This window comes from Theropithecus gelada, chromosome 8 (assembly GCF_003255815.1).
Source record: "Theropithecus gelada isolate Dixy chromosome 8, Tgel_1.0, whole genome shotgun sequence".
Classification (NCBI taxonomy): Eukaryota; Metazoa; Chordata; class Mammalia; order Primates; family Cercopithecidae; genus Theropithecus; species Theropithecus gelada.
In genome coordinates, this window is record NC_037676.1 from 72,891,981 (window position 1) to 72,918,708 (window position 26,728).

At 40.0% G+C, this 26,728-nt stretch overlaps 2 protein-coding genes across 6 annotated transcripts in view; one reads left to right on the top strand and one right to left on the bottom strand.

Moving 5' to 3' along the window:
* Positions 1-20,897, bottom strand: part of LACTB2 (lactamase beta 2) — a 33,972-nt gene extending 13,075 nt beyond the window's left edge. For both annotated transcript variants that reach the window (XM_025393556.1, XM_025393555.1), the window contains exons 1-3: positions 20,533-20,897; positions 12,960-13,123; positions 8,955-9,081 (exon numbers count right to left, since the gene is read on the bottom strand). In XM_025393556.1, the coding sequence (XP_025249341.1) occupies positions 8,955-9,081; positions 12,960-13,123; positions 20,533-20,654 (413 nt within the window). In that variant the 5' untranslated portion in view covers positions 20,655-20,897. The remainder of the gene's footprint in view (positions 1-8,954; positions 9,082-12,959; positions 13,124-20,532) is intronic.
* The window catches only part of XKR9 (XK related 9), a 64,430-nt gene continuing 58,590 nt past the window's right edge, over positions 20,889-26,728 (top strand). The window contains exons 1-2 of one of the 4 annotated variants that reach the window (XM_025393551.1): positions 20,889-21,062; positions 24,905-24,986. The gene's annotated coding sequence lies outside the window, so the exon portion shown is untranslated. The remainder of the gene's footprint in view (positions 21,063-24,904; positions 24,987-26,728) is intronic. The other 3 variants (XM_025393553.1, XM_025393552.1, XM_025393554.1) reach the window with 3 other exon arrangements.

Consider the following 26,728-nt stretch of genomic DNA (forward strand, 5'->3'; position numbering starts at 1 on the left):
GAATCTATACTCATAAATACCTTAAATCAAGTTAGATGAAAAAAGGCTACTTTTAGACATCTAAGGTCTCAAAAATTCACTATTTCTCAGGAAGCCATTGGAGGTGGGTTCCTCTAAAACAGAGGGGGTTTTAAGAAAGTTATGGGGCACTGGAGAGAGGCAAAGTTCCAGAAGCCCCAGGTGAGAGTGCAGAGAATTCTGAGATGACACCAGCACCAGGCCTGGAGGAAAACAAGCCGAGACAGGAGCAAGTTATTAGCTGGGAGGCTTAAAGGGAAGGTTCTTTCAGAAGATGAAATTGAGAGAATCCATGATACATTTAAACACCCTAAGGGAAGATTTATATACTCAGAGTTAAATTAGTGATAAATACACAGAAAACTATCCAAAATAACAAAGCCAAAACAATGACTAATTGCAGGAAAGCAGGAAAAGTAAGCATAGTTTACTACACAGTTCAGCTGTAAAGTGTCTACAGTGGTAACAACATCAACACCGAATGCTGATCTAACCAGCATTATGACAGGTTAGAGGACAGGAATGGTGTTCAAAAGTGGGAGAAGAGGAAAACCCAATTCTAATTTTTTCATAGTGGAAAGTTAATAAATATCTCAAATTGAAAAATAAGATGTAGCAAAGAATCAAATAGTCCTCTAAGATTTGTAACTGTTACTCCCCCACTGTATAATTTCTTTCTCCCTAGATGCAACCACTTTCACCTCTTAGCTAATCATTTATGTCATTTTTCTGTATGTTCCTATACAACAAAACTATACCATTAAAGGTAATTATGTGTATCTCTCTTCCTTGAGACCTTGATGAGCCTAGTCATGATATGTAAATATTTTCAAGTTTGGATTTTAGATTCTAGAAGCCACACTAATAAGTAAACCTTTTGAAACATGTTTTTTTAAAAATTGTATTATTATTTTTAAGAGATGAGGTCTCACCCTGTCACCTAGTCTAGAGTGCAGTGGAGTGATCATGGCTCACTGCAGCCTTGAACTCCTGGCATCAAGGGATCCTCTGGGATTACAGGTGTGAGCCACCATGTAAACCTGTCTTTTTACAAAACGATCTGATTATAGTTTAATTTAGAATACAAAACTCGTTTAGGCCAACCTTATATTAAAAAATAATCTATAAAAAGTAGTATACAGAAAAAAGTATAGAGCTATTTGTGTTAAGCTTAACTCACAGGACCACATTATTAATTAATAAGCAACAGTGAAGCTCTAGTAAAAAGATGTGTGACTGTCATTAGAGCTAAAGGTTCAGTATTTTCATAGGATAATTCTACCAAACATTTAAAGGTCAGATAATTTCACTACTATGTACTTAGACTCTCCTGAAGCATAGAAAAAGGCCAGGTGCGGTAGCTCACACCTGTAATCCCAGCACTTTGGGAGGCTGAGGCCTGAGGTCAGGAGTTTGAGATCAACCTAGCCAACATGGCGAAACCCCGCCTCTACTAAAAATACAAAAATTAGCTGGGCGTGGTGGCAGATGCCTGTAATCCCAGCTACTCACGAGGCTGAGGTAGGAGAATTGCTTGAACCCAGGAGGTGGAGGTTGCAGTGAGCCAACATCGCACCACTGCACTCCAGCCTGGGTGACAGAGTGAGACTCTGTCTCGAAAAAAAAAAAGAAACAGATAAAGCCCCAAACTGACAAAGGTACAAAAAGAAAAATAGTACCCAATTTTATTAATATTCTAAAAATAATAACCAAAATATTAACAAAGAGAATCCAAAAGCACATTTAAAGATCATGACCAAATAAGGTTTATTAAAAAATGCAAGAATGCTCCAGTATTATAAGACGCCTGAAAATCATAGTAAAGATACGGAGGAAACTAATAAGTTCATCTCCCTAGACAGTGAAAAGACATTTGATAAAATCCAACTCTTAAATAAAAGTATTTAAGAGAACTGAAATGACTATAACTTAGGGAAGTTTCTCCTTTGCCATAAATATAAAAATCAACCAAATCCTTAATATTAAATACTGAAACTGTAAAGTCTTTAAAAAAATCGAATAATATAATAGATATAAGGTATAAGATATTAGATACTAATGGGAGCAATTATTTTTGAAAGGCCAGTGTCTGACATTAAGAACTATTATGCTTTTATAGTTTCCAAGGGTATATTTCATATATTGCAAACAATTACTATATTATAGTTGATCCAATGGCAAGGTATTAAAGAGCTGTTAGAAATCATCTCTTTTGTCTGGTTAAACCTGTTGCAAGCTGTTAATAGAAATATTCAATGTTATATGAAAATAATTCCAAGGGGTGTATTTCCAGCCAACTATATAAATATGTGTCTGTGTGTGGGGATGTGTCATATCTTGTGGACAATCTTATGAACACATAGAATGCATTAACAAACAGAACCCCAATCTTTCTCTTTTTAATCTACAAAAACTCACTTGGAGAACCACTCTTCATCTGAAAACTGTCTTGCTTGCAATGTCTCCTTCATTATCAGCCCTCCCTGACCCCCTAACACACCAGAACTTAATTGTTTTCTGTGCTATAAACAGAACACAAGCACCAGGGTTTCTTAAATTGGGGAATCAGTAATCTCAATTCTCCAGTCACCTGGGTGGCTGCTGTAATTTGCATAAACCTGTTAAAATTCACTTCACACAGGCAGGAGGAGAAAAGGAAATGACATCAGAGGTGCTTTGCTAAAGGTCACAGGAACTGCAGCTGTGGCCTTCCTATTTAGCAGGTAGAAAATTTATCTGGTTTTGTTACTTCTGTGATAGAGTGGACTTTGTAAGGATGACTCTCTTAGAGAATTCGGGACAGTGATCAAAAACTGTCAGATTGACTTTTCTTCAAGAAATTTAACTTAGCTTGCTAGTTTACATCCAGAATCAAATTCTTACGAAAAACCTTTCTAGTTTTCTGCTTTTTACTGCAAGCGTTCTTGGTGGATATTATCTCTGTCCCTATTACATTTTATTTTATTTTTTCAAAGTTGGCAAGTAGGCAAGATCAACTGGCCAATGAATACATGAGGACTGAGGCAGATTTTAACCTTCTACTTATGCAACTTTTGCTGAACAAAACTCTTAAGTGCTGTTATTTATGTAGAGTTGAACTCTGTCAAATGTCTTTTCACCAGCTAGCTTAACAGAGGTTTTGCTTAAAATATTACATGTTAATATTGAAAACAATTGGGCTTTTCTGACTTCATAAAAGTGAAAATTGAAAACCATGGTCATCAGGAAATTACATGTTTTATCCAGGCTTTAGCATAATGATAATTTATATTTTGAGAAAAGATTATATACAACTAGTCATCTTTAAAATGTGTCTGTTTTTGATTCTTTTTGTCGGTTTTCCCCTTAAATCTTTACATAGATTCCCATCAGAGTACAGTAAAACAGAAATTAAATAGAATTCATATAATATTTGAAATCTTTGGCATCAATTCACTCCAGGAATCCAAGACAGTACTCAACTGAAGGGGAAGTAAGCATAAGGGAGATTTCTGGGACACTGATACTGTTCTGTTTCTTCATCTGAATGCTGCTTACGGGCCTTGTTGAATTTCTGAAAATGCATTACTTTGTACATTTATGCTATGTGATCTTTCCTGTTTATATATTATACTTTGATAAGAAGTTTTTAAAAAAATGTCCTGTTCCACCTGGATGGCAGTTAACATCCAACAGCGGCATATGTTTAATCTGGAAAATTAGGTACAGCTCTAATGAATACCCATGATTCTATGATGACTGTGATAAACCAGTACTGTGATTTCCAAATCTTTGAGACAGAAGAGTCAATAAACCATCTCTACCCCTTTCATTAACTTGGCCTAGGGCTGGAGTGCTTTGGAGGAAATTTCAGTACTATCAAGAATACTTTTTGAGAAGCAGTAATATAACGTTTGTTTTCCTTTGATGTCATGGGCAAATTATATAACATGCTATTATATTTTCTTTTTTTTTTTGGAGACGGAGTCTCGCTCTGTCACCAGGCTGGAGTGTAGTGGCACTATCTCAGTTCATTGCAACCTCTGCCCTCACAGGCTCAAACAATCCTCTCACCTCAGTCTCCCAAGTAGTTGGGACCATAGGCACACACCACCATGCCTGGCTATTTTTTTTGTATTTTTGGTAGAGATGGGGTTTTGCCATGTTACCCAGGCTAGTCTCGAACCGCTTGCCTTGGCCTCACAAAGTACTGGGATTACAGGTGTGAGAAAACACACCTGGCTATATTTTCAATAACAGCATTGTAAGGAAACTGCCCAGAAACTAGCAGGTTTCTAAACTACATTTTGAAAACCACAGCAAGTAGAAAAAAGGGGGCACCAGTTTAAAAGAGGACATGGACATCTACTACTTCATTTTCTCTTACTCATCTGTTCATCTATTTGCCTCTTTAAAGATACTAACTATATGTAAGATAAATATTCAGTGCCTTCTGTGTGCTAGAGGCGAGGATGTGAGGATGAACCTGGTATCTGCCTGTATCAGAGAATGGCTATCTAGTTACTAAACCCATTTCCTCTATTTTGCTGGGCATACAGTTAAAGTATATTTTCCAGACTCCCTACAGTTAGGGGTGGCTTATGACTGAATTGACAGCCAATGCAACAGAAGACTTGGTCCATGAAAACCTCCCATGCAATATCCCTTCCATGCTTTTCTACCTGCTGGATTGATTAAGCTGCGCATGGCAACCTTGAAAAAAAAAGTCTTGAGGAGGGTAGAATCACAAGATGGAAGGAGCATAAATCATTACTTGCAGAGGGCCACTGGCTAACTGGTAACCTTTTTGGGACTTTATGGGACCAAGAAATAAATTTGTTTCCTATTTGAGCCGTTAAACATTTCTGAGTTATTTTGCTATCACAACTGACATTAACTAATATTGTGAACTTAAGGAGCTGATTCCTTTTTAAGGAGACACTTACCCTCCTCCACAAAACCATAATACAACTTGATAAATGCTATTATAGAATAACATTTATACAAAAGCTGGATAAGAGCAGTTAATTTTGCCCAGAAAGCGTTTTTGATATAAGTAACATGTGAACTGGGCTCTGAAGAATAGATAAGAATTTACCAGGGAGACAAGTAGTGGAAAGGGGTGATGTAAACAAAGGCATAAACAGGCATAATATGCCCAGGAGTATTTGTATATTGGCTAAGTGTTTTTGTGAGGGGAGTGGGAACTAAGACCAGAAAAGTGGCCTGGGGTCAGACTGCGGTATGGTAAAGAGAACAAACATTATCTTGTATGCAGCGAGAGTCACTAAAAATTTCAAGTAGCACAATGTAGGATGGTAGGCTAAAGGGGAGAGCTGGAGACAGTAAGATAAAGGAGGAAGTACTGGTAGTGGATATGAAGAAGGGATAGCACTGACAAATATGTGTGTGCGTGTGTGTGTTTGTGTGTGTATTTACCTATTTTTTTTTTTTTTTAGAGATGGGTTTCTTTTTTTTTTTTTTTTTTTTTTTTGAGACAGAGTCTCGCTCTGTCGCCCAGGCTGGAGTGCAGTGGCGCGATCTCGGCTCACTGCAAGCTCCGCCTCCCAGGTTCATGCCATTCTCCTGCCTCAGCCTCCCGAGTAGCTGGGACTACAGGCGCCCACAACCGCGCCCGGCTAATTTTTTGTATTTTTAGTAGAGACGGGGTTTCACCGTGGTCTCGATCTCCTGACCTTGTGATCCGCCCGCCTCGGCCTCCCAAAGTGCTGGGATTACAGGTGTGAGCCACCGCGCCCGGCCAGAGATGGGTTTCTACTTTGTTGCCCAGGCTGAAGTGCAGTGGCTACTTACAGACTCGATCCCAGTACTGATCAGCATGGGAGTTCTGACCTGCTGTTTCCTATCTGGGCCAGTTCACCTCTTCTTAGGCAACTTGGTGGTCCCCAGCTCCTAAGGTCTCAGAAGTCACCATACTGACGCTGAACTTAACATGGACATGTGATTGGCATAGTGCACTACAGCCGAGAATTCCTGGACTCAAGTGATCCTCCTGCCTAAGTCCCTGTGTGGCTGGGACTACAGGCATGTGCCACTGTGCTCAGCTGACAAATATATTTTTTCCATAAGTTATTGGGGTATAGGTGGTATCTGGTTACATAAGTCCTTTAGTGGTGATTTGTGAGATTTTAGTGCACTCATCACCTGAGCAACATACACTGTACCCTATTTGTAGTCTTTTATCCCTCACCTCCCTCCCACCCTTCCCCACAAGGCCCCAAAGTCCATTGTATCATTCTTATGCCTTTGTGTCCTCATAGCTTAGCTCCCACACATCAGTGAGAACAAATAATGTTTGGTTTTCCATGCCTGAGTTACTTCACTTAGAAGAATAGTCTCCAATCTCATCCAGGTCACTACAAATGCCGTTAATTAATTCCTTTTTTTTTTTTTTTTTTTTTTGAGAGGGAGTTTCGCTCTTGTTGCCCAGGCTGAAGTGCAATGGCACAATTTTGGCTCACTGCAATCTCTGCCTCCCGGATTCAAGCGATTCTCCTACCTCAGCCTCCCAAGTAGCTGGGATTACAGCCATGCAACACCAGGCCTGGGTAATTTTTGTATTTTTTTTTAGTAGAGATGGGGTTTCATCACGTTGGGCAGGCTGCTCTCAAACTCCTGACCTCAGGTGATCTACCTGCCTTGGCCTCCCAAGGTACTGGGATTACAGGCATGAGCCACCATGCCAGGCCCGTCATTCCTTTTTATGGCTGAGTAGTATTCCATCATATAAATATATCAGTTTCTTTATCTACTCGTTGATGGATGGGCATTTGAGTTGGTTCCATGATTTTCCAATTGCAAACTGTGCTGCTATGAACATGAGTATGCAAGTATCTTTTTTGTATAATGACTTCTTTTCCTCTGGGTAGATACCCAGTAGTGGGATTGCTAGATCAAATGGTAGTTCCACTTTTAGTTATTTAAGGAAATCTCCACACTGTTTTCCATAGTGGTTGTACCAGTTTACATTCCCACCAACAGTGTACAAAGTATTCTCTGTTCACCACATCCACATCAACATTTACTGTTTTTTGATTTTTTGATTGTGGCCATTCCTGCAGGAGTAAGGTGGTATTGCATTGTGGTTTTGATTTGTATGTCTCTGATCACTAGTGATGTTGAGCATTTTTTCATGTTTGTTGGCCATTTGTATATCTTCTTTTGAGAATTGTCTATTCATGTCCTTAGCCTACTTTTTGATGGCCTTGTTTTTTCTTACTGATTTGTGTTCATTATAGATTCTAGATATTAGTCCTTTGTCAGATGTATAGATTATGAAGATTTTCTCCCACTCTGTGGGTTGTCTGTTTACTCTGCTGTTTGTTCTTTTTGCCATGCAAAAGCTCTTCAGTTTAATTATGTCCCAACTATTTATCTGTTTTTAATACATTTGCTTTTGGGTTCTTGGTCATAAAATCTTGCCTAAGCCAGTGTCTAGAAGGGTTTTTCCAATGTTATCTTCTAGAATTTTTATAGTTTCAGGTCTTAGATTTAAGTCCTTAATCCATCTTGAGTTGATTTTTGTATAAGGTGAGAGATGAGGATCCAGTTTCATTCTCCTGTATGTGGCTAGCCAATTATGCCAGCACCATTTATTGAAAAGGGTGTCCTTTCCCCACTTTATGGTTTTGTTTGCTTTGTCAAAGATCAGTTGGCTGTAAGTATTTAGGTTTATTTTTGGGTTTTCTATTCTGTTCCATTGGTGTATGTGACTGTTTTATATTGGTACCATGCTGTTTTGGTGACTATGGCCTTACAGTATAGTTTGAAATCAGGTAGTGTGATGCCTCCAGATTTGTTCTTTTTGCTTAGTCTTGCTTTGGCTATGTGGGCTCTTTTTTGGTTCCATGTGAATTTTAGAATTGTTTTTTCTAATTCTGTGAAGAATGATGGTAGTATTTTGATGGGGATTGTGTTGCATTTGTAGATTGCTTTTGGCAGTATGATTTTCACAATATTGATCCTACACAAACATGAGCTTGGGATATGTTTCCATTTGTTTGTGTCAGCTGACAAATATTTTTGATGTAAAAACTAACCTGATCAGTGTAGTGGGCAAGGGGAGGGGTATGGTAAAGGTCAAGAGCAGTGCAAGGTAATCCTGAAGCCTCTGTCTAGAAGAATGAGTAAAGTCTTACATACTGAGAAAAGTGGATGTTCTGAGATCAGAAAACAGGTACAGATTGTGGGGGAGAGAGGAGTTCAGTTTTAAAACAACCGAGTTTGAAATACCATTTTGAAGCCCTCAGATAGGTCATGAGGTATGATTGGTCAAGCCTAAAACTTATTTAATTTAGGTATGGGTCATCTTTTGGAAGTGAGAATATGGGAAAGCCCTGAATTGAATTGATAGGTAGATCCCTAAGCCTCCTTAGGAGACAACACTAATTTTTTAAAGTGTAAATTCCATTTTTCAAAAAAATGGTAATCATATGATTCAAATAAACAATTTAATAAAGAGTGAGGTCTTTCTTTTCTCATTTCTCAAGCAACTCATTTTCTCCTCCCAGAGTAAGCAATGTTATTGGGTTTCTTTTGTATCCTTCCTGATGTACTCTTTACACATACCAGCACATATGCATAAACCTTCTGTTCTTTTTTTTTTTTTTTGAGACAGGGTTTCACTCAGTTGCACAGGCTGGAGTGTAGTGGTACAATCTTGACTCACTGCAGCCTCCGCCTCCTGGGTTCAAGCGATCATCCCATCTCAGCCTCCTGAATAGTGAGGATTACAGGCATATGCCACCATGCTCAGCTAATTAAATTTTTTTTGGTAGAGACAAGGTCTCACTATATTGCCTAGGCTGGTCTTTGAACTCCTGGGCTCAAACGATCTTCCCATCTCTGCCTCCCAAAGTGCTGGGATCCTTCCATGCTTTTTTATGACACGTATACACAGACCCTTCACCTTCCCTGGCTAAGGGACATTTACTTACCTTAGAGTGGCTCCCTCAGTCTTAATCACGTCTCCATCTTTCAGATAAACATATTGTTGCTCTCCATTTCCTATAATTTCTTCTCTCTGAGGATTCCGTGGGAGTTTTTTAATGCAATAGGTAGTGTCTAGTCATAAAACATATAAAATATATTGATTCACACTTTAAATTATAATTAAGGCTTTTAAGAGATCAACTTTCATAGAGCTAACACTTGTGAATGACTGCATAAAATATTAACATTAAGAGACAATAGAAAATGGGATGAATTACAGCAGGTTATCTCTGGGATGTAACTATTTCATATCTTTCAACCAAACAGCTCTTCATTCTTTCATGCCCCTCTAGGTTTACAAGAAAGCCTCTATATTTTTTGAGTCACTCCTAGTTTATATAAAACATTTAAAAGTAGTTCTTCATAATCTCAGCTAGCTTTGGCATCCCGACAAGTGTTGAAGAGGCAGTAATACAGAACCTGGAAACTTTATCCAGGTGCCTAACATGTAGCAAAGGTGTCATACAGTAATTAATAACAAAAGGATGATAGCATGAGGTCCTTGCTATGAGTACTGAAATGAAGCCCCAAACCAGTGGCTAAGATATTAAACCTTTAAAATAAGCTTAATCTATACCACCCCTCACTGACACAAAGAAAATAAATTAATTAACCAATTAACAATTGAGTGCCAATTAACTAACCAGTATACTAGGTACACTGAATACAATCAATGTGATATCAAAGTTCTTAAAAGTTGCCCTGATTGGGAAACTAAAACTTACAAACATGAAACAAAGAACTATACTTGGTACCATTTAATGAATATTAAATGGACAATTCGGCTAATAAAGGCAGCAGGAGTTCAGAGAAAGGAGTTAGGAAACGATTTATAAATATGATAGAACTTGAAGTGTGACTTACAGGATGAGCAGGATGGGTAAAGGTACAGAGAAGGAGTTGTAGGTAAGGGGAACTGCATTAGGAAAGGCATTAAGTCCAGGCATGGTGGCTCACACCTGTAATCCCAGCACTTTGGGAGGCCAAGGCAGGCAGATCACAAGGTCAGGAGTTCGAGACCAGTCTGGCCAATGCAGTGAAACCCCATCTCTACTAAACATACAAAAAAATTAGCCAGGTGTGGTGGTGTGTGCCTGTAGTCCCAGATACTAGGGAGGCTGAGGCAGGGGAATCGGGTGAGACCGGGAGGCGGAGGTTGCAGTGAGCCACGATCGCGCCATTGCATTCCAGGCAGAGCAGCAGTGTGAGACTCTGTCTCAAAACAAACAAACAAACAAACAAACAAATGCATTAAAATAAGAATAAACATGACATATGTCTGACAACATAATGCTATCAATTTTTCTACTGCAAAATACTGGCTGGGAAGAGTGGAGATAAAGTTAGATAGGTAAGATGAGCTCAGATCAGAAAGGGTCTTAAATTACCTTCTACAAAATAGAAGAATATAAACTTTATCATGTGTAATCACTACATATTCTTTAGTAAGATAATGAAATAGTGTTAACTCATGATAAATATGGCGGCTGTGGGTAGGGAGACCAAAAGGAGATCAGAGAGCCCAGGAGGGCAATGACTGCAATTTCCCAGCTGGAAGGTACTGAATATTAGGGTTAAGATGGTAGCACTGGAAATATGAAAGCAGAAAGAGATATTTCAAAGAAAAATGGACAAGGCACACGAATCTGCTAGTTTGAGGATAAAGGAGACAGAAACACTGAAATAAAAAGAAAAGAAACAACAACAAATACCACTTCCCCTTCCAACCCCAAACTCTATTATTTTGTATCTTAGAGGCCAAAGGAAAACAATGATATGCTTTTCTGGGAATTGACATCATATAACAAGATTGAGATACTGAGTTTTTTTTTGTTTGTTTTGTTTATAAGCTGTATAATTTTATCTTTCAGTAAAGAAATGGAGGCGTTACATTTCTGCTTATGAGACCTTTAGTAGACAATTTAAAAAATCACAATTATATCAAAATTACAAAATCAATGTCATACTATAACTTTGTATCTGTTTTCAAACTTACGTGCAAATATAAATGAAAACACATATCCTATTTGAGTGGTTGTTGGAGGCTGGGGATGGGGGAAATCACTGCAAAGCAGCACGAGGGGACTGTTTTTGGAATGGAGGAAGTGTTCCATATCTTGACTGGAATGGTCACGTAGGTATTCATGTTTGTTAAAACTCACCAAACTGTTCACTTAAAATGGGCATATTTTATGTATATAAATTAAAGCTCAATAAAATTGATTTATGAAGGAAAAAAGTGGGCTATAAACATTTTAATTTTTCAAACTGAAAAATCTGAAGAGTTGGCTGAGGTGACAAAGCTAATTAAGAAATCACAGAATAGTGTTTTTTTTTTTCCCCGCAAACAGGGTTTCACTTTGTAGCTCAGGCTGGTCTTGAACTGCTGAGCTCAAACTATCCTCCTGCCTCAGTCTCCTGAGTAGCTGGGATTATAAGCACACACCACCGTCTCTGGCATAAAATAGTTTTTTAATTCACAAGATTTAATAGGTAGATTAAAAGAAGAGGTTTAAGACAACATTAAAAGAGGCAAGACAAGAGAAGGAAAAGTCAGACTGAGAGATTATAAGTTCCTGTGGTATACAGTGCCCTTAGATTGGAAGAAAGGAGCTAAGAGGGTAAGGAAGCTTGGTTGCCAGTTTTTTTAATAACTGGCCGCCTGGTGATATTGGGTGTGGTAGCTGAGATGTCCCAATTATAGTCACAAGGCCTAAAAAAGCAGATCTTTACAAATGTTTAAAAATACTAGCTCAATGTAAATGAGCATGAATGTTCTTGACCTCCTTACTGTGCCCCGAATGTGCCAACCACACTCTCATTCCAGCATCTTTGCTCTTGCAATGCTGTTTGCCTGGCAGGCCTTACTGCCAGGAGCTTGCTCCTTCTCTCTGTCCACTCTGGATATAACAGCCCTTGCCCTTCTCCACTTTACTCTCTCTTCCCTTTCTCTTATTATACCTTTATTTTCCTGCATAGCACCCATGATGATCTGATCTATTTTTTTCTCTTTTTTTTTCATTCTGGTGCCCAGGCTGGAGTGCAGTGGCACAATGATGGCTTACTGCAGCCTCAGCTTCCCTGGCTCAAGCAATCTGTCCACCTTGGCTTCCTGAGTAGCTGGGACTTCAGGTGCATGCCACCATACCTGGGAAACTTTTGCACTTTTTTTGGAGAGACAGGGTCCTGCTATGTTTCCTAAGCTGGTCTTGAACTCCTAAGCTCAAGCAATCCACCCACCTTGACCTCCCAAAGTGTTGGGATTACAGGCATGAGCCACTGCACCCAGACTGATCTATTATTTATTTACCATTAACGTCCCTACTGGAATGAAAGCTCCATGAGAACAGTGTCTGTTTTGTTCACTGCCATACCCCTTGTGCCAAGAACACTGTCTGACGTATAACAGTAAAAGGAATATTTGTTTAATGAATGAATGAACAAATTTAGGTATATGATGGTGGGATGAGGAAATAAAGAGATGGAAAATATCAATACTGTATAGGTTTCAGGGACAATGAATTATCAATACAATGATATCTTCCCTGAATTTCAGCATATCTTAGTAACTGCCTTAAAGTTATAGAAGGCCTGAGATAATCTGTTAGAATGTGAACAATAAGAGCACCTACCTCACAGTATCCACATAAATTGTTTAGTGCAGTGCCTGGCACAGAGTAAATGCTCAACAGTTGTTGGTTATGATTGAGTCTGAATAGTAACTCACAGACTAAAGTAAAATTGAGGATTTGAAACAGAAATCAGGACTTTCCGTTCCTCCTTTGTTAAAACTAGGCACAATATTCAACAGTCTCATCAATTTCTAAAAGTACCATTTAAAACTGAGGCATTTAGTAAATGGTTTATAGACTACTTAGCTCTGTAACTGAAATAAATTATTCTCCAAACATGGCTTTCCTCAATGAGCTTAATGAATGTTTTCTGTTTACCATTATTGATGCTTTTACAAATATCTCCTATGCCTCCAGAATGATCGTGGTGCCAGTGAGTCACTACAATTTCCTGGATTGCTGTGTTAAATTCAGTTAGAGCCTGCTTTAAACAGCGGATATATTCTGGAATTGCTGGTTCTCCAGTGTCAATGAGGATTCTCCTGAAAATTAAATGGAAGATAATCACACAATTGGAACGCTGAGTTGATATTAGCATTATTTTGTACACAGATAATTTACATTAAAGAAACTGCAAAAATTATTTTACTTTCAACATGCTCAAAAAACAGCTATGTCACTTCAGCTTAACTACAGTAATCTCACCCTAAGAAAGTTTTCTGAAAAAAATTAGAGCTAAATCTAAGTCTAAACAAGGAATAATAGCAATAATCTTGAACATTTACATAGCAATTAAAGAAAACATGGCACCATTCCAAGGACCTTACATATTTTAACAATTGCATTCCTCATAACAACTGGTTATCATAGATATTTTATCATTATATTTAGAAGTAACTTGCCCAGGTTACTCTACAGACAAATGGCAGAAACATCTTTCAAACCCAGGTATTCTGATGCCAGAATATGTGCTCTTATCTATCTGCCTTTGAGATCTCATATCTCAGTATATTTCAAAAGTTTTATAGATATGAAAGATTTTGATTCGATGGCACCCCTAAAGGAACTAGTCTTTGGCACTAGATATAGAACTTATCACTGAAGTTTTACATTAGCACCCTGACACATGAAAATGAAGGCTTTAGTGAAGCATGGGAAAAACGTCTGAGCTATTTTCATTCTTTACTTAGACAACCCAATTAGCTGTTTTTTTTTTTTTTCTTTTTGCTTGTGGTTCTGAATCTTCCTTATATTTTGTTTGCCCTTCCTCATGGTTTCATGAGGTGGCCTTTATGAAGTTTTGCTGAACTAAAGACATCAGGGTGACATGTGCCTCAAGATCCACTTTTTTTTTTTTTTGGAGTCAAGGTGTTGCTCTGTCACCCAGGCTGGAGTGCAGTGATGTGATCTCAGCTCATTGCAGCCTTGACCTCCCGGGTGCAAGCGATTCTCCCACATCCACCTCCTGAGTAGCTGGGACTCAGGTATGCGCCATCAAGCCCGGCTCATTTTTGTAGAGATGGTGTTTCGTCATATTGCCCAGGCTGGTCTCTTAACTCCTGGGGTCAAGCAATCCTCCCACCTTAGCCTCCCAAAGTGCTGGGATTACAGGTGTTGAGCCACCATGCCCAGCTCAAGATCCAATTCACAAACTTCTTTACTCGTTCTGTTTCACAGTAACACCTCACTAATTCATGCTGGCTGACAGATTAGCCTCGATGAAAAGTCTGAGTTATTCATTCATTGATCAATAACTGTTTACGGATTACGTAATATGTGCTACAACTTTGTTCTTGCAGTAAGCAGGACAAAACAACCCTGCTTACATTCAACTGTTGGTGAGAAGGGGAACTGCATATGACTGGAAATAAACAATAAAAGTAACATACAATAGAAAGCATTTTGCAAAGCATTAAAATTAAACAGTGAGTAACTGGATGGCTATTTTTTATTGGTTGGTTTGTTTCCCTAACCCTACTCCCTGAGACCCAGAGCCAACAAAAACAAACTGGCCTCTCATAAGGGAGGAGGGCAATGGCCTCATAGCCCATTGGCTTCTATCTGCACCCTATGTTCTGTAGCACAGTAGATGTCCTTCAGAAACACAGTGTTGAACTATCCTATCCGGAGACAGGAGCCCAGGTGGTCACATTGGACCAAGGGGGCATTTATTATAGGGTTCTGTTGGTAGTTGAAATATAAGGAAGAGATGGCTTAAAGAACATTTAGAAGGTACAATCAACCAACCAACAGGATATTTGTTAAACAACTAGATGTGGAAGGAGGGAAACAGTTGGCGATTCTGAGGTTTCTAGGTGGGAGGATTGGTGTGCCATTAATCAAGAAGGTAAACCCTGGAGGGAGCAAATTTGAGATGAGTGTGATTTGGGTCAGAGAGAATTCCGATGCTATTCCTAGTCATTGTACCTCGCTTTTTTTCCATAGCAAAAAAATGTTATTACATGTTATTACCATGTAACATATTATGTATTTACATATTTATTTTTTTATTGCCTATTTCCACACCCAATACTACCCTACAAATTTGAGTCCCTTCAGGGCAGAAAGCTTGTCTGTTTGGTTCAAGGAATTTATGGATTTATTTGTTTATCTATAATACATTGTACTGCACTTAGCACTGTGCATATTTAGTCATGCTAAATTAAAAATAGACAAAACTATAATACTATGATACCTCCAATAACACTCTCTAGCCCACCCATCCTAGATTTTGGCTGCCTCCATGCATTTGGGGTTATTTACCACAAATTCTCACTGCCCCTAGAGTAGAGTCACTGGGACTATTTTTGTGGGTCTTCTGGTCCTCAAAAAGAATCCTTCCACGCTTCATGTAAGACTCAAATTTTTTCAATCCATCAAGGCCCCACCACTTTTAAAATTATATCTTAATCCTTGCCTTCCCGTCCTCCCAAGAAACTCTGTTTTGAAATATCTCATAATCTAAAAATGAATATAAATCTCTGTAATTTAAAGACCAGATCACATCACACTGATCATGACAAAATTAACAGGGTTGATACACGAATTTGATAAAATCTAGTAGCAAAGAAAACAGATCTTTTAGAATGCCTGTGCTGGTTGTTTGCAGTTGAAAGTTTGAGTGACCATATGACTGTGGTACTGAAGAACATGTTTCTGGGCCTCCAGTTTTAGGTCTCTTAATGGTCCTGTCTTGGTCTAACAAAATTGGAATTGACAAAAGAAGGGCTCTCAAAAGAAAGAAAACAGAAAAAAGTTCTGGAATTAATACAATCTATTCAGAACAAAGGAGGGGTGTCTAGATGCTATCAAACCTAAAACATGAGTTTGCAACAAGCTTTGAGGGAAAAAAAAAAGTCACACTGATAACATATTACATTGACAGAGCAATTTAAACCATTTGGAGCTTTCATATTTACTATTTCTTTTGATCCTCATATCAACTCTAGGGAGGAATTATTACTTTATTAATTATTTATTTTAAGAAAACTAGTCTTCAGAAAGGCTAAGTGATTTGCTCCAGGTCATATAACTAGCAAGAGGCAGTGCCGGGAAGCACTAGATGTTCAGATGCAAGGTCAGTGACTTCTCCATTGAAAACACGGCCTCTCTAGCAGAAGGGGATTGCTTAGGTTAAATGCTTAGAATCATTCTTTATGTGGCAAAAATAAAACTTCAGCTATACATTTGAAAAAAACTGTTAACAGTTTTGAAATTGAAAAAAATGTTATTAGTTTCTCCCTTAGCAAACAGTTACTCTAAACATGATGTCTGTGAATAGTTATAATAGATGATTGGATAGTATCATCTCTACATGGGCTAGCTGACTTTGTTCTTTTTGGTCAAGACAATAATATCCTGTATCTTAGGAGGTCATTTTGCAAATGCAAATTATGCTAATCAAGGGCTAAAGAAAATAGATGAATCTGTATAGGTCTATGAACGATTTATTCACTAGAGCAAAGTGTCTGGCACACAGTAGGCACACAATAACTATTTGCTACATGAATGAAGAAAAAAATGTTCAATTGATGGAAAATTAGTAGAATCAAATTCCTTGTTATATGTATTTTATGTCAATATTAAGATAGGTATTAACTGGTCTCTATTTGCTGTCACTCTTACAAAATCATTAGATATTTTCTTTTTTTTTTTTTTTTTTTTTTTTTGAGACGGAGTCTCGCTCTGTCGCCCAGGCTGGAGTGCAGTGGCCGGATCTCAGCTCACTGCAAGCTCCGCCTCCCGGGTTCACGCCATTCTCCTGCCTCAGCCTCCCGAGTAGCTGGGACTACAGGCGCCCGCCACCTCACCCGGCTAGTTTTTTGTATTTTTTAGTAGAGACGGGGTTTCACCGTGTCAGCCAGGATGGTCTCGATCTCCTGACCTCGTGATCCGCCCGTCTCGGCCTCCCAAAGTGCTGGGATTACAGGCTTGAGCCACCGAGCCCGGCCTATTAGATATTTTCTGAACACTTACTATGAGCCCAGTGTTGTCTAGATGTTATGAGGAAAGCAGAAGTGATAAAAATAATAGCTAACATGGTATGTTTTCCATGTGCTACAACTTAAGTACTTTTCATATATGTTTTTTCACTTAAATTTCACTGAATCCTCATAACATCTAATGAGGTAGGTACTATACAACCTTCACTGGGTTGTATCAGGCATCTGAAGCTTAGAGCTGTCTTGTCCAAAGTCATATGGCTAGTAAATGGCACCAGGATTTTAATCTAGGTAACCAGAGTCCAGAGTTTTAATTCTATTCCACTTGACTGCCTTTTTCTATTATCAGCCACACTATCTGCCCACAAAGTATGTACAATTTTGATAGGAAAGGTTAAAATTGCAGCTTTTAGAGGTTCTTGAGCAGAGGAGGAAAGTGAAAATACTGGACAATTTGGCTGTCATTAGTTGATTCAAATGCTTATGGAGTGCCTATGTACTAAGCATCACAGTTAGGTCTAGCAGTGTTTTAGTGAAATTCATTTGGCATCCATGGGCTGATCAGATGAGAAAGGAAGACTAGCTAAAACTATAGTTATCCAGCAGTCTTGGAGTCATTATAGTGAAAATTAGGAGAAAATGTACAGAATGCTCATTCATTCAGCAACTATTTAGTGTTCCACCTGTATCATGTATAAGGCTCTGTGCTAGGTGCTGGGGATATAGCCATGAATACGCTTTCACTGAACTGATGTTATAGTGGGGTATGAAGGTGTGGAAAGACACTAAGCTTCTTGCACAAAAAAATCATTTCATTATCATTGAGATAAGGACCATGAAAAGTATGGAGTGCTTCTAATACAGTCTGATGGGTCAGGGAAGACTTCCATGAGGGAATGGTATTTCAGCTGTGCTCTAAAGGATGAATGAGATTAGCTGGATAAAGAAGGGAGGGAAGAGTGGAAGAAAGAGGAAAGCATGCATGAAGGCCCTGAGACAGGGTATCATAAACCTCATCTGAAACACTATAAGGCCAGCATGGCTGGAATGGGAGAGGTTTGACAGGAGCCCGATAAGACTGATGGAGGTCAGAATACACAAGGCCTTCCAATTTTCATTCCTAACATACCACTCAGGCTACATAGGGAAGATTGGATTGGAGAGAGACAGAAGTAGTCGTACAGAAGCCAGTTAGGAGGCTATTACAGTAGCCTAAGCAAGAGTTGTGCTGGCTTGGACTGAGTGGTAGCAGGGGACATGAATAGATCTTCATAATGGCTTGGATATGCAGTAGGAAGCAAATAAATGTCTGGGAGGGTATTTAGGCATTTCCTTTGATGGTTTTGTTTACCAAGATATGAACAACTGGAGGAGGACCTGGCAGTTTTCTGGGAAAGTTTATGAGTTCAGTATGGAAAACACTGAGTTCCAGACAGCAGTGAGTCATGCAAATAGATTTAAAAGTTGGCTACTTAGTCTGAAGATCAAGTTTGGAATTTGAACTGGAGCTATATATTTGGTAGTTAATAATAAACAGATAATAAAGGTAAAGCCAAAGAAGTAGATGAGGTCACCTAGAGAAAACAGTAGAAGGACATGAGAGATGAGGATTACATCTTGAATAACTAAAATCATTAAAGATTTGGTAAAGAAGGTGACTCTATCAAGGTGAAAGAGAAAGAGCAGCTCGAGAGGTAAGAGGAAACCTGAAGAATGTGGTGTTGGCAAATTAAGGAGGGAGTGGTCAATGGTGTCAAAGCATTGAAGTTCAAGGAAGATGAGAACAGAAAAAATACCATTGAGGTTAGTGATACAAAAGCCGCTTGTGATCTTAGAACTGTTTTGTGAAGCGGAGTGGGTGGACACCAATCTCAGAACATCTGACAAGAGGTCAATTAATATTAATTTCTAGCCACCTTTTACTGTACATGTTTTACTGTATACAGTAGCATCATCTACACTTATTTCTAGCTCAACTATACAGACTCTGTAGTTCAACTATTTGGAGAAATAATTTACATAGTGCAAGTAATTCCACTGGCCATTCCACTCCATTAATTTACGTGAGCAACAGTGTTAAGTAATTTAAGACAGGAGACTATGAATCTGCTTTTCCCTCAGTTAGTCTTTAAGTCTCTTTTAGCACTAGCAGTTTGCTATGTTGAGTGTGATTCTAGTGTTTAAAGATACAGTGTGTATTTTTCGTACAACATAGCCCCTAAACACAAGCCAATTTCTTCATCTGGTTTTCAAACAGAATCAGCCATCTGTTTCAACGCTGGAAAAAAGGCAGGTTGTGCTGAACTTACTGAGACAATACACTGATCTCCAACATGGTGTTCTTCTAAGAGACTTTCCAGGGTAATTCTGATAATATGCATCTTTTGTCTGAGGTATTGACTAGTTTAAGATGACACACTGAAGAGAGACCGCCTATGGATTTACTTGGTTGAGGGACTTCCAGCCAAGACAGACTGTAACCTAGAGATCTGGCATTTTTCCTGCTTAATTCTCTATCCTCCTAGATTCTGGTGGTAGCCTAAACCTTTGGTAACTACCTGACCCTGCCTTGTTTACTCTGAGCTTAATCTTTTACCTGCCCACCTTGTAGGTCTGCTGCTTCTAAAATTCTTATTTACTGGAAAAACGCCAAACAGTAGACACTTCCAAGGAAAACTCAATTAACTGTACTTACTAAATCGTTTTTAGTAATCAATTATATTTTAAAAATTATTTATGTCTTGACTCCACAATTAAACTCTACGCTCAAGAGACACTACATTTTCTTGGTTCATCCAGTAAAGACTACAAAAGTTGCTAAATGCCTAAGACTTACTATGCAGTAAACCAAATCTCCCATTCCTGCATAATTTCACTAAAACAGAACGCAGTTAAACAAGAGCAAAAGTATCTTCTTAGAAATACAGGTGTGTTACTGTGTCTGCAAATTAAACTCAAACAACTGAAACAAAAAACTTCTCCAAATTAGTTACGTCAGCTCCTCTTAGGATCCCACAGGCTACAGACAACCAATTTGGAAGCCAAGAGAATCCTGCCCTCTGCTGCTGAGTTGAGGGAATCGCCTCAACATAATCGCTTTTGAGAAGGGAAGTTCCACTCTGGGCAAAACACCAGTTAAAGTCAAGTGAGCAAAGTAAACCCTTTCTTGGACTCTTGACACCCGAATTTCCTCAGGTTTAAACACGCACACTCTGGCATTCAAACATCAAGCAGAGTAAATCGGGTTTCAAAACAGGAAGTTTCTTTCTTTCTTTTTTTTTTTTTTCCATTTCTCGCTAAATTAGAGAGCTATCACCCGGGGTGGTCGTATTTTAGCTAGCTTCGAGATCCGAGTGTCTTGCGTGCAGTCCCGGCGGGCCGCTAGGCGCGGGGCTGCCCTGCTAGGGACAGGACGCGGTGCTCTCCACTGCCCGCACACCCGCGATCAGTCACAGCCCGGGCTCCGCGGCCGGCCGCGTACGTTGGGGAAGTTGGAGAAGAACGTTTACCTGGGGCCGGTCCCCACTAGGTAGGTGTTAGTGCCCTGGAGGGTCATGGGACCCGGGTTACAGCCCAACACACGCACGACTCGATTGGACAGCCGCTCGACGCGCTGCAGTATAGCAGCCATTCCCGCCTCAGCCGGCGCCGCAGTGTTGCCTATCTGGATACTCCACCGCGGAACAAACCAACAGGCCGCGGACAGCGAGTAGCGTCCATGTGACGCCGCGCAAGCCGGGAGGGAGGGGATTGGCTAGCGGGGGAGAGGGGGGCAGGTATCATGTGACACCGCGGGCGCGCTGGGGCGGGGATACGGCAGCGCGGCCGGGGGCAGAACCAGAGGTCACGTGACGCCGCGCGGGCTGCGCCGGCAGTGGTGGGAAGGCTGGCGCGAGGCGTGAGGTGGCGTGAGGCGAAGCGGGAATCTGGCTCTGTCACGGGGGCTGGTGCTTCACGGGTTTGTGTCCTAGACAGGCGAGTGGATCCCAGTGGGCGAGAGACATTTTAATCTGGAAGAGTCTTGTGATGGGGCAGACAGGTTTGGTAACTGTTCGTTATTCAGTAATAAATCCCAGGAAGGATTGCCAGTCAGACTTTTAGGCAGTGGCTGTGTGTGTGTATGTGTGTAGTAGTGGTAGCCTGTTCATCTTTTTTTTTTTTTTTTTTTTGAGACGGAGTCTCGCTCTGCCGCCCAGGCTGGAATGCCGTGGCGCGATTTCGGCTCACTGCAAGCTCCGCCCCCCGGGTTCACGCCATTCTCCTGCCTCAGCCTCCTGAGTAGCTGGGACTACAGGCACCTGCCACCACGCCCGGCTAGTTTTTTGTATTTTTAGTAGAGATGGGGTTTCACTGTGTTGGCCAGGATGGTCTCGATCTCCTGACCTCAGGTGATCCACCTGCCTCGGCCTCCCAAAGTGCTGGGATTACAGGCGTGAGCCACCACGCCTGGCCAGCCTGTTCATCTTTTATAATAAATACTGGTAAGACATATTTACTTAGTACTTCTTACTGTGCCTAAGTGCTTTCTACAAACATGCCACTTAACTCCCTTAATCCTCAAAACATTATTAAGAGGTGGACACTATTTTTGTTACAAATGAAAAACGGGGATTGGGCGGCTGCCCAGCTGACAGAGTCTGCGTGTGCAGCCTTGCTCCTACCTGCCTCGCACTAACACTTGCCCAGCTCTGTGAGATTGAAGGAGCGTGCCTCCGCCTCCCAGTGTTACCCGCCTGCCCAGAGAGCTAGGCTGGTCTTGTGGAGCTGTTTTATGTCCAAGATGGCAGGGACTCATTTTCTCTGTAACAAGTCGGTTTCTAATCAGCCAAGTATTAACTATCCAGTGTTAACTACCGCTTCCCATTAAAAAAGTTGAGTTATAAATTACCTAAAAGAAAATACACAGATCCTGTAGTGAGTTCATCGAGTTCATTCTCCTACATCAGGCATTTCAATCTGTCAATATGTATTTACTATAGCCATCAATTAATGGCTATTCAGGCAGGAAGCTATGCACATCTTCCCTTTTTAAGAACTCTGCTGAAAAGTTCTCCTGAGAATCGGGGCACACCCATTCTTTTATCCTTTAGGTTAATTAATTTCCTTACTTAACTTACTTATTTACTTACAGGGTCTGGCTTTCACCCAGGCTGTAGTGCAGTGGCACTATCATAGCTCACTGTAACCTTGAACTCTTGAACTCAAGCGATTCAGGTGATCCTCCTGCTTTGGTCTCCCAAAGCACTAGGATTACAGGCCTGAGCCACCATGCCTGGCTGAAATAAACTTTTTAGCTCCCACATATAAATAAGAATATGTGATATTTGTCTTTCTATGCTTGGATTATTTCACTTAGCACAGTAACCTCTAGTTCCATCCATGTTGCTGCAAATGACATGATTTCATTATTTTTTAGGGCTAAATAGTTTTTTATTGAGTGTATACATCACATTTTCTTTATCCATTTGTTTGTTGATGGACTTTTAGATTGATTTCATATCTTTCCTATTGTGAATAATGCTGCGATAAACATGCAGGTGCAGTTCTCCCTCTGATATACAAATAGTAGTGGGATTGCTAGATCATATGGTAGTTCTATTTTTGTGTGTGTGTGTGTGTGTGTGTGTATGTGTGTATTTTATAAATCTCTGTACTGTTTTCCATAGCGGTTGTACTAATTTACATTCCCACCAACTGTGTATGAGAGTTCCTTTTTCTCTACATCCTCTCTAGCATTTGTTATTGTCTTTTTAATAACAGCTATTCTAACTGGGGTAAGATGATATCTCATTATGGTTTTGATTTGCATTTCCCTGATGATTAGTGATGTTGAGCATTTTTTCATATATTTGTTGGCCATTTGTATGTCTTCTTTTGAGAATTGTCTATTCATGTTCTTTGCCCTCTTTTTGATGGGATTATTTGTGTTTTCTCTTGTTGAGTTGTTTGAGTTTCTTGTATGTTCTGGATATTAGTCCCTTGTCAGATGAATAGTTTGCAGATACTTTCTTCTGTTCAGCAGATGTCTCTGCACCCTGTTCATTGTTTCCTTTGCTGTGCAGAAGCTTTTTCATTTAATAGAGTCAAATTTGTCTGTTTTTATTTTAGTTGTATGTGCTTTCGAGGTCTTAGCCACAAAATCTTTGCCTGAACCAATGTCCTTATGTATTTTACCTATGTTTTCTTCTAGTAGTTTTATAGTTTAAGGTCTTATGTTTAATCCTTCTTGAGTTGGCTTTTGCATATGTTGAGAGACAGGGTCCAGTTTCTTTAGCTTTTTTTAAAAATTAAACTTTCACCTGCACTTTCCTTTTGGATTCCATTTAATCAATTGCCAAGCTCCTCATTTGGCAGATGAAGAAATAGGCCAAATGATTTAACAGTAAGGCAACTTGCATAGGGTCATACAAGGAGATACTAGAAGAAGAGTACAAATAGAGGGTAGATAGTAACTATGTTTTAGATGAGATAAAATTGAGGTGATTGTGGTATATCCAGGTGAAGAAACCTATAGACAAGTAGATACATTTTTTGGTCGGGTGCAGTGGCTCACGCCTGTAATCCCAGCACTTTCAGAGGCTGAGGCAGGAGGATCATTTGAGGTCAGGAGTTCGAGACCAGCCTGACCAACATGGCAAAACCCTGTCTGCTAAAAATACAAAAATTAGCTGGGCATGGTGGCAGGTACCTGCAATCCCAGCTGCTTGGGAGACTGAGGCAGGAGAATCACTTGAGGCAGGAGGCGGAGGTTGCAGTGAGCTGAGATCGTGGCACTGCATTCTAGCCTGGGCGACAGAGACTCTGTCTCCAAAAAAAAAAAAAAAAAAAAAAAAAGATACAAAGTTAAGTCTTTGTGAATATGTTTAGAAATGTGACTTGAACTTTTAAGTTCCTCTCCAAGAAATCAGAGCAAAGATTTTTTACGTTCTGTTCAGTCACATTTACAATAGTTTATTATCTACTTACAACATGCAAAGTAATGTTGTAGACATATTGAGGGCATGTTAAAAATGAATAAGATAGTCTTTGCTTTCTAGAGGGTCATAACCATGAAGGAGATACTTTTAAAGTATATGTGGGTTCAGGTATGGTGGCTCATACCTGTAATCCTAGCACTATTGGGAGGCTGAGTCTGGAGGAGTACTTGGGCCCAGGAGTTCGAGGTTATAGTGAGCTGTGATTGTGCCACTGTACTCCAGCCTGAGTGATGGAACAAGACCTTGTCTCTTAAAAAAAAAGCATATATGGGTAAATACTAGAAGAGATGTACAATTGAAGTGATGAGATTGCAAGGAGAAAGGGGAGAAACATATTTATTGGGATGATCTGGGAAAGCATAAAGACAGTGGGTTTTGAGCTGATTCTTAAAGGATTGACAGAATTTCGTCAGATAGATGGCAGTTATTCTAGGCAGCAGAAAATAACCTTGAGCAAAGGCTTGGAAATAGAAGAAAAGCAGCGCTTATTTTGGGAATACAGACCAACAATCATATGCTCTGGGGGGCATACGATTTGAGAATGTGTAAGGTTGAAAAGTAGGTAGGGCTAAGTTAATGATACTTTGTTAGAGTACTTCAAATTTAAGAACCTCCTTTTCAAACATGACATGTTATCCATTTGGATTTGTTGTGAGGCAAATTGTATTTTCTAGACTTATTTGACAAATACAGTGAAAGCTTGGAACCTAGTCAGCCCATGAAAGGACCTATGCTATTTCTTCCCCTCAATGAGATAGTTATAAAAGGGTGTACTGAATTCATAATGACACAGACTCTTATCACTAGATTAGAAAATGCCACATGTGACTAACAGGTGATTTCAGTTTCATTTTAGTATTCGATCTTAAAAGTTTACACATCCTTTAATTATACTTGTTTTTAGTGAAGAAGAAGTAAAATATTCACAAGATGAAGATTTTTCCAGAAGGGACTTGGAATCAAAGATGGCTTTTTATATTTGACAAGTAAGTCTGTGTTTTATATGTGTTAAATTTGGTTGACAAGGGAAAGTTTCCTAGTTTTAATTTCTTTAAATAGCTGCCTTATCTCAGATAGTTGTACAGTGGGCAAAAGTTGTGTATTTTGACTGGCAACCAGGTAGCCACATAGCTAGGTCGATATTTGGAATTGGATTGAAATTGTCTGTGGTAAACCATTCTTGCATTGCTGTAAAGAAATGCTTGAGACTAGATAATTTATAAGAAAAGAGGGCCAGGTGCAGTGGCCCATGGCTGTAATCACAGCACTTTGGGAGGCCAAGGTGGTTGGGTCACTTGAGGTCAGGAGTTCGAAATCAGCCTGCCCAATATGGTGAAACCCCATCTCTAATAAAAATACAAAAATTAGCCAGGTGTGGTGGCGTGCGCCTATAGTCCTAGCTAGTTGGGGAGGCTGAGGCAGGAGAATCACTTGAACCCATTGTCTTTGATATTAGCACTTGGCTCCTTTTTAGTTACGCAAGTATCTTTAGCAAGTGGTTGCTCTACAGCCTGCTTGTAGTCCTCTTCCGAAGAAGCTTTTTCTTTCTTTTTTACCTAACCAGGCTGCACATTTTTCAAACTTTTATGCTCTGCTTCCTGTTTAAATATAAATTCAAATTTTAAGTCATTTCCTTGCTCCCACATCTGGGCATAGGTTGTTAGAAGCAGCCAGTCCACATCTTGAATGCTTTGCTACTTAGAAATTTCTTCTGCCAGATACCCTAAATCATCACTCTGAAGTTCAAACGTCCATAGATCTCTAGGGCACAAATACAATCCAACCAAGCTTTTTGCTGAGGCATAACGTGGGTGATCTTTGCTTCACTTCTGAATAAGTTCTTCATTTCCATCTGAGACATCAGCAGCCTGGACTTGACTGTCCATATCATTATTGACATTTGGCTCACAAGTTTTAACCAGTCTCTAAGAAGGTCCAAACTTTCCCTCATTTTCCTGTCTTCCTCTGAGTCTTACGAACTCTTTCAGTCTCTGCCTATTACTCCGTTCCAACACTGTTTCCATGTTTTCAGATATCTTTATACCAAAACTTTACTACTGGTGCCAATTTTCTGTGTTAGGCCATTCTTGCACTGCTGTAAAGAAATACCTGAGACTGGGTAATTTATAAGAAAAGAAGTTTAATTGGCTCATGGTTCTTCAGGCTGTACAGGAAGCAAAATGCCAGAATCTGCTTTTGGGGAGGCCTCAGGAAGCTTACAATCATGGCAGAAGGTGAAGAGGGAGCAGGTGTTTCACATGGTGAGAGCAGGAGCAAGAAAGTAGTGGGGGACGGGGGGCGGAGCAAGATGGCCGAATAGGAGCAGCTCCAGTCTTCAACTCCCAGCGCCAGCGACACAGAAGACCGGTGATTTCGGCATTTTCAACTGAGGTACTGGGTTCATCTCACTGGGGAGTGCCGGACGATCGGTACTGGTCAGCTGCTGCAGCCCGACCAGCGAGAGCTGAAGCAGGGCGAGGCATTGCCTCACCTGAGAAGCGCAAGGGGGAAGGGAATCCCTTTTCCTAGCCAGGGGAACTGAGACACACAACACCTGGAGAATCGGGTAACTCCCACCCCAATACTGCGCTTTGAGCAAACAGGCACACCAGGAGACCATATCCCACACCTGGCCGGGAGGGTCCCACACCCACGGAGCCTCCCTCATTGCTATTACAGCAGTCTGTGATCTACCGGCAAGGCAGCAGCGAGGCTGGGGGAGGGGCGC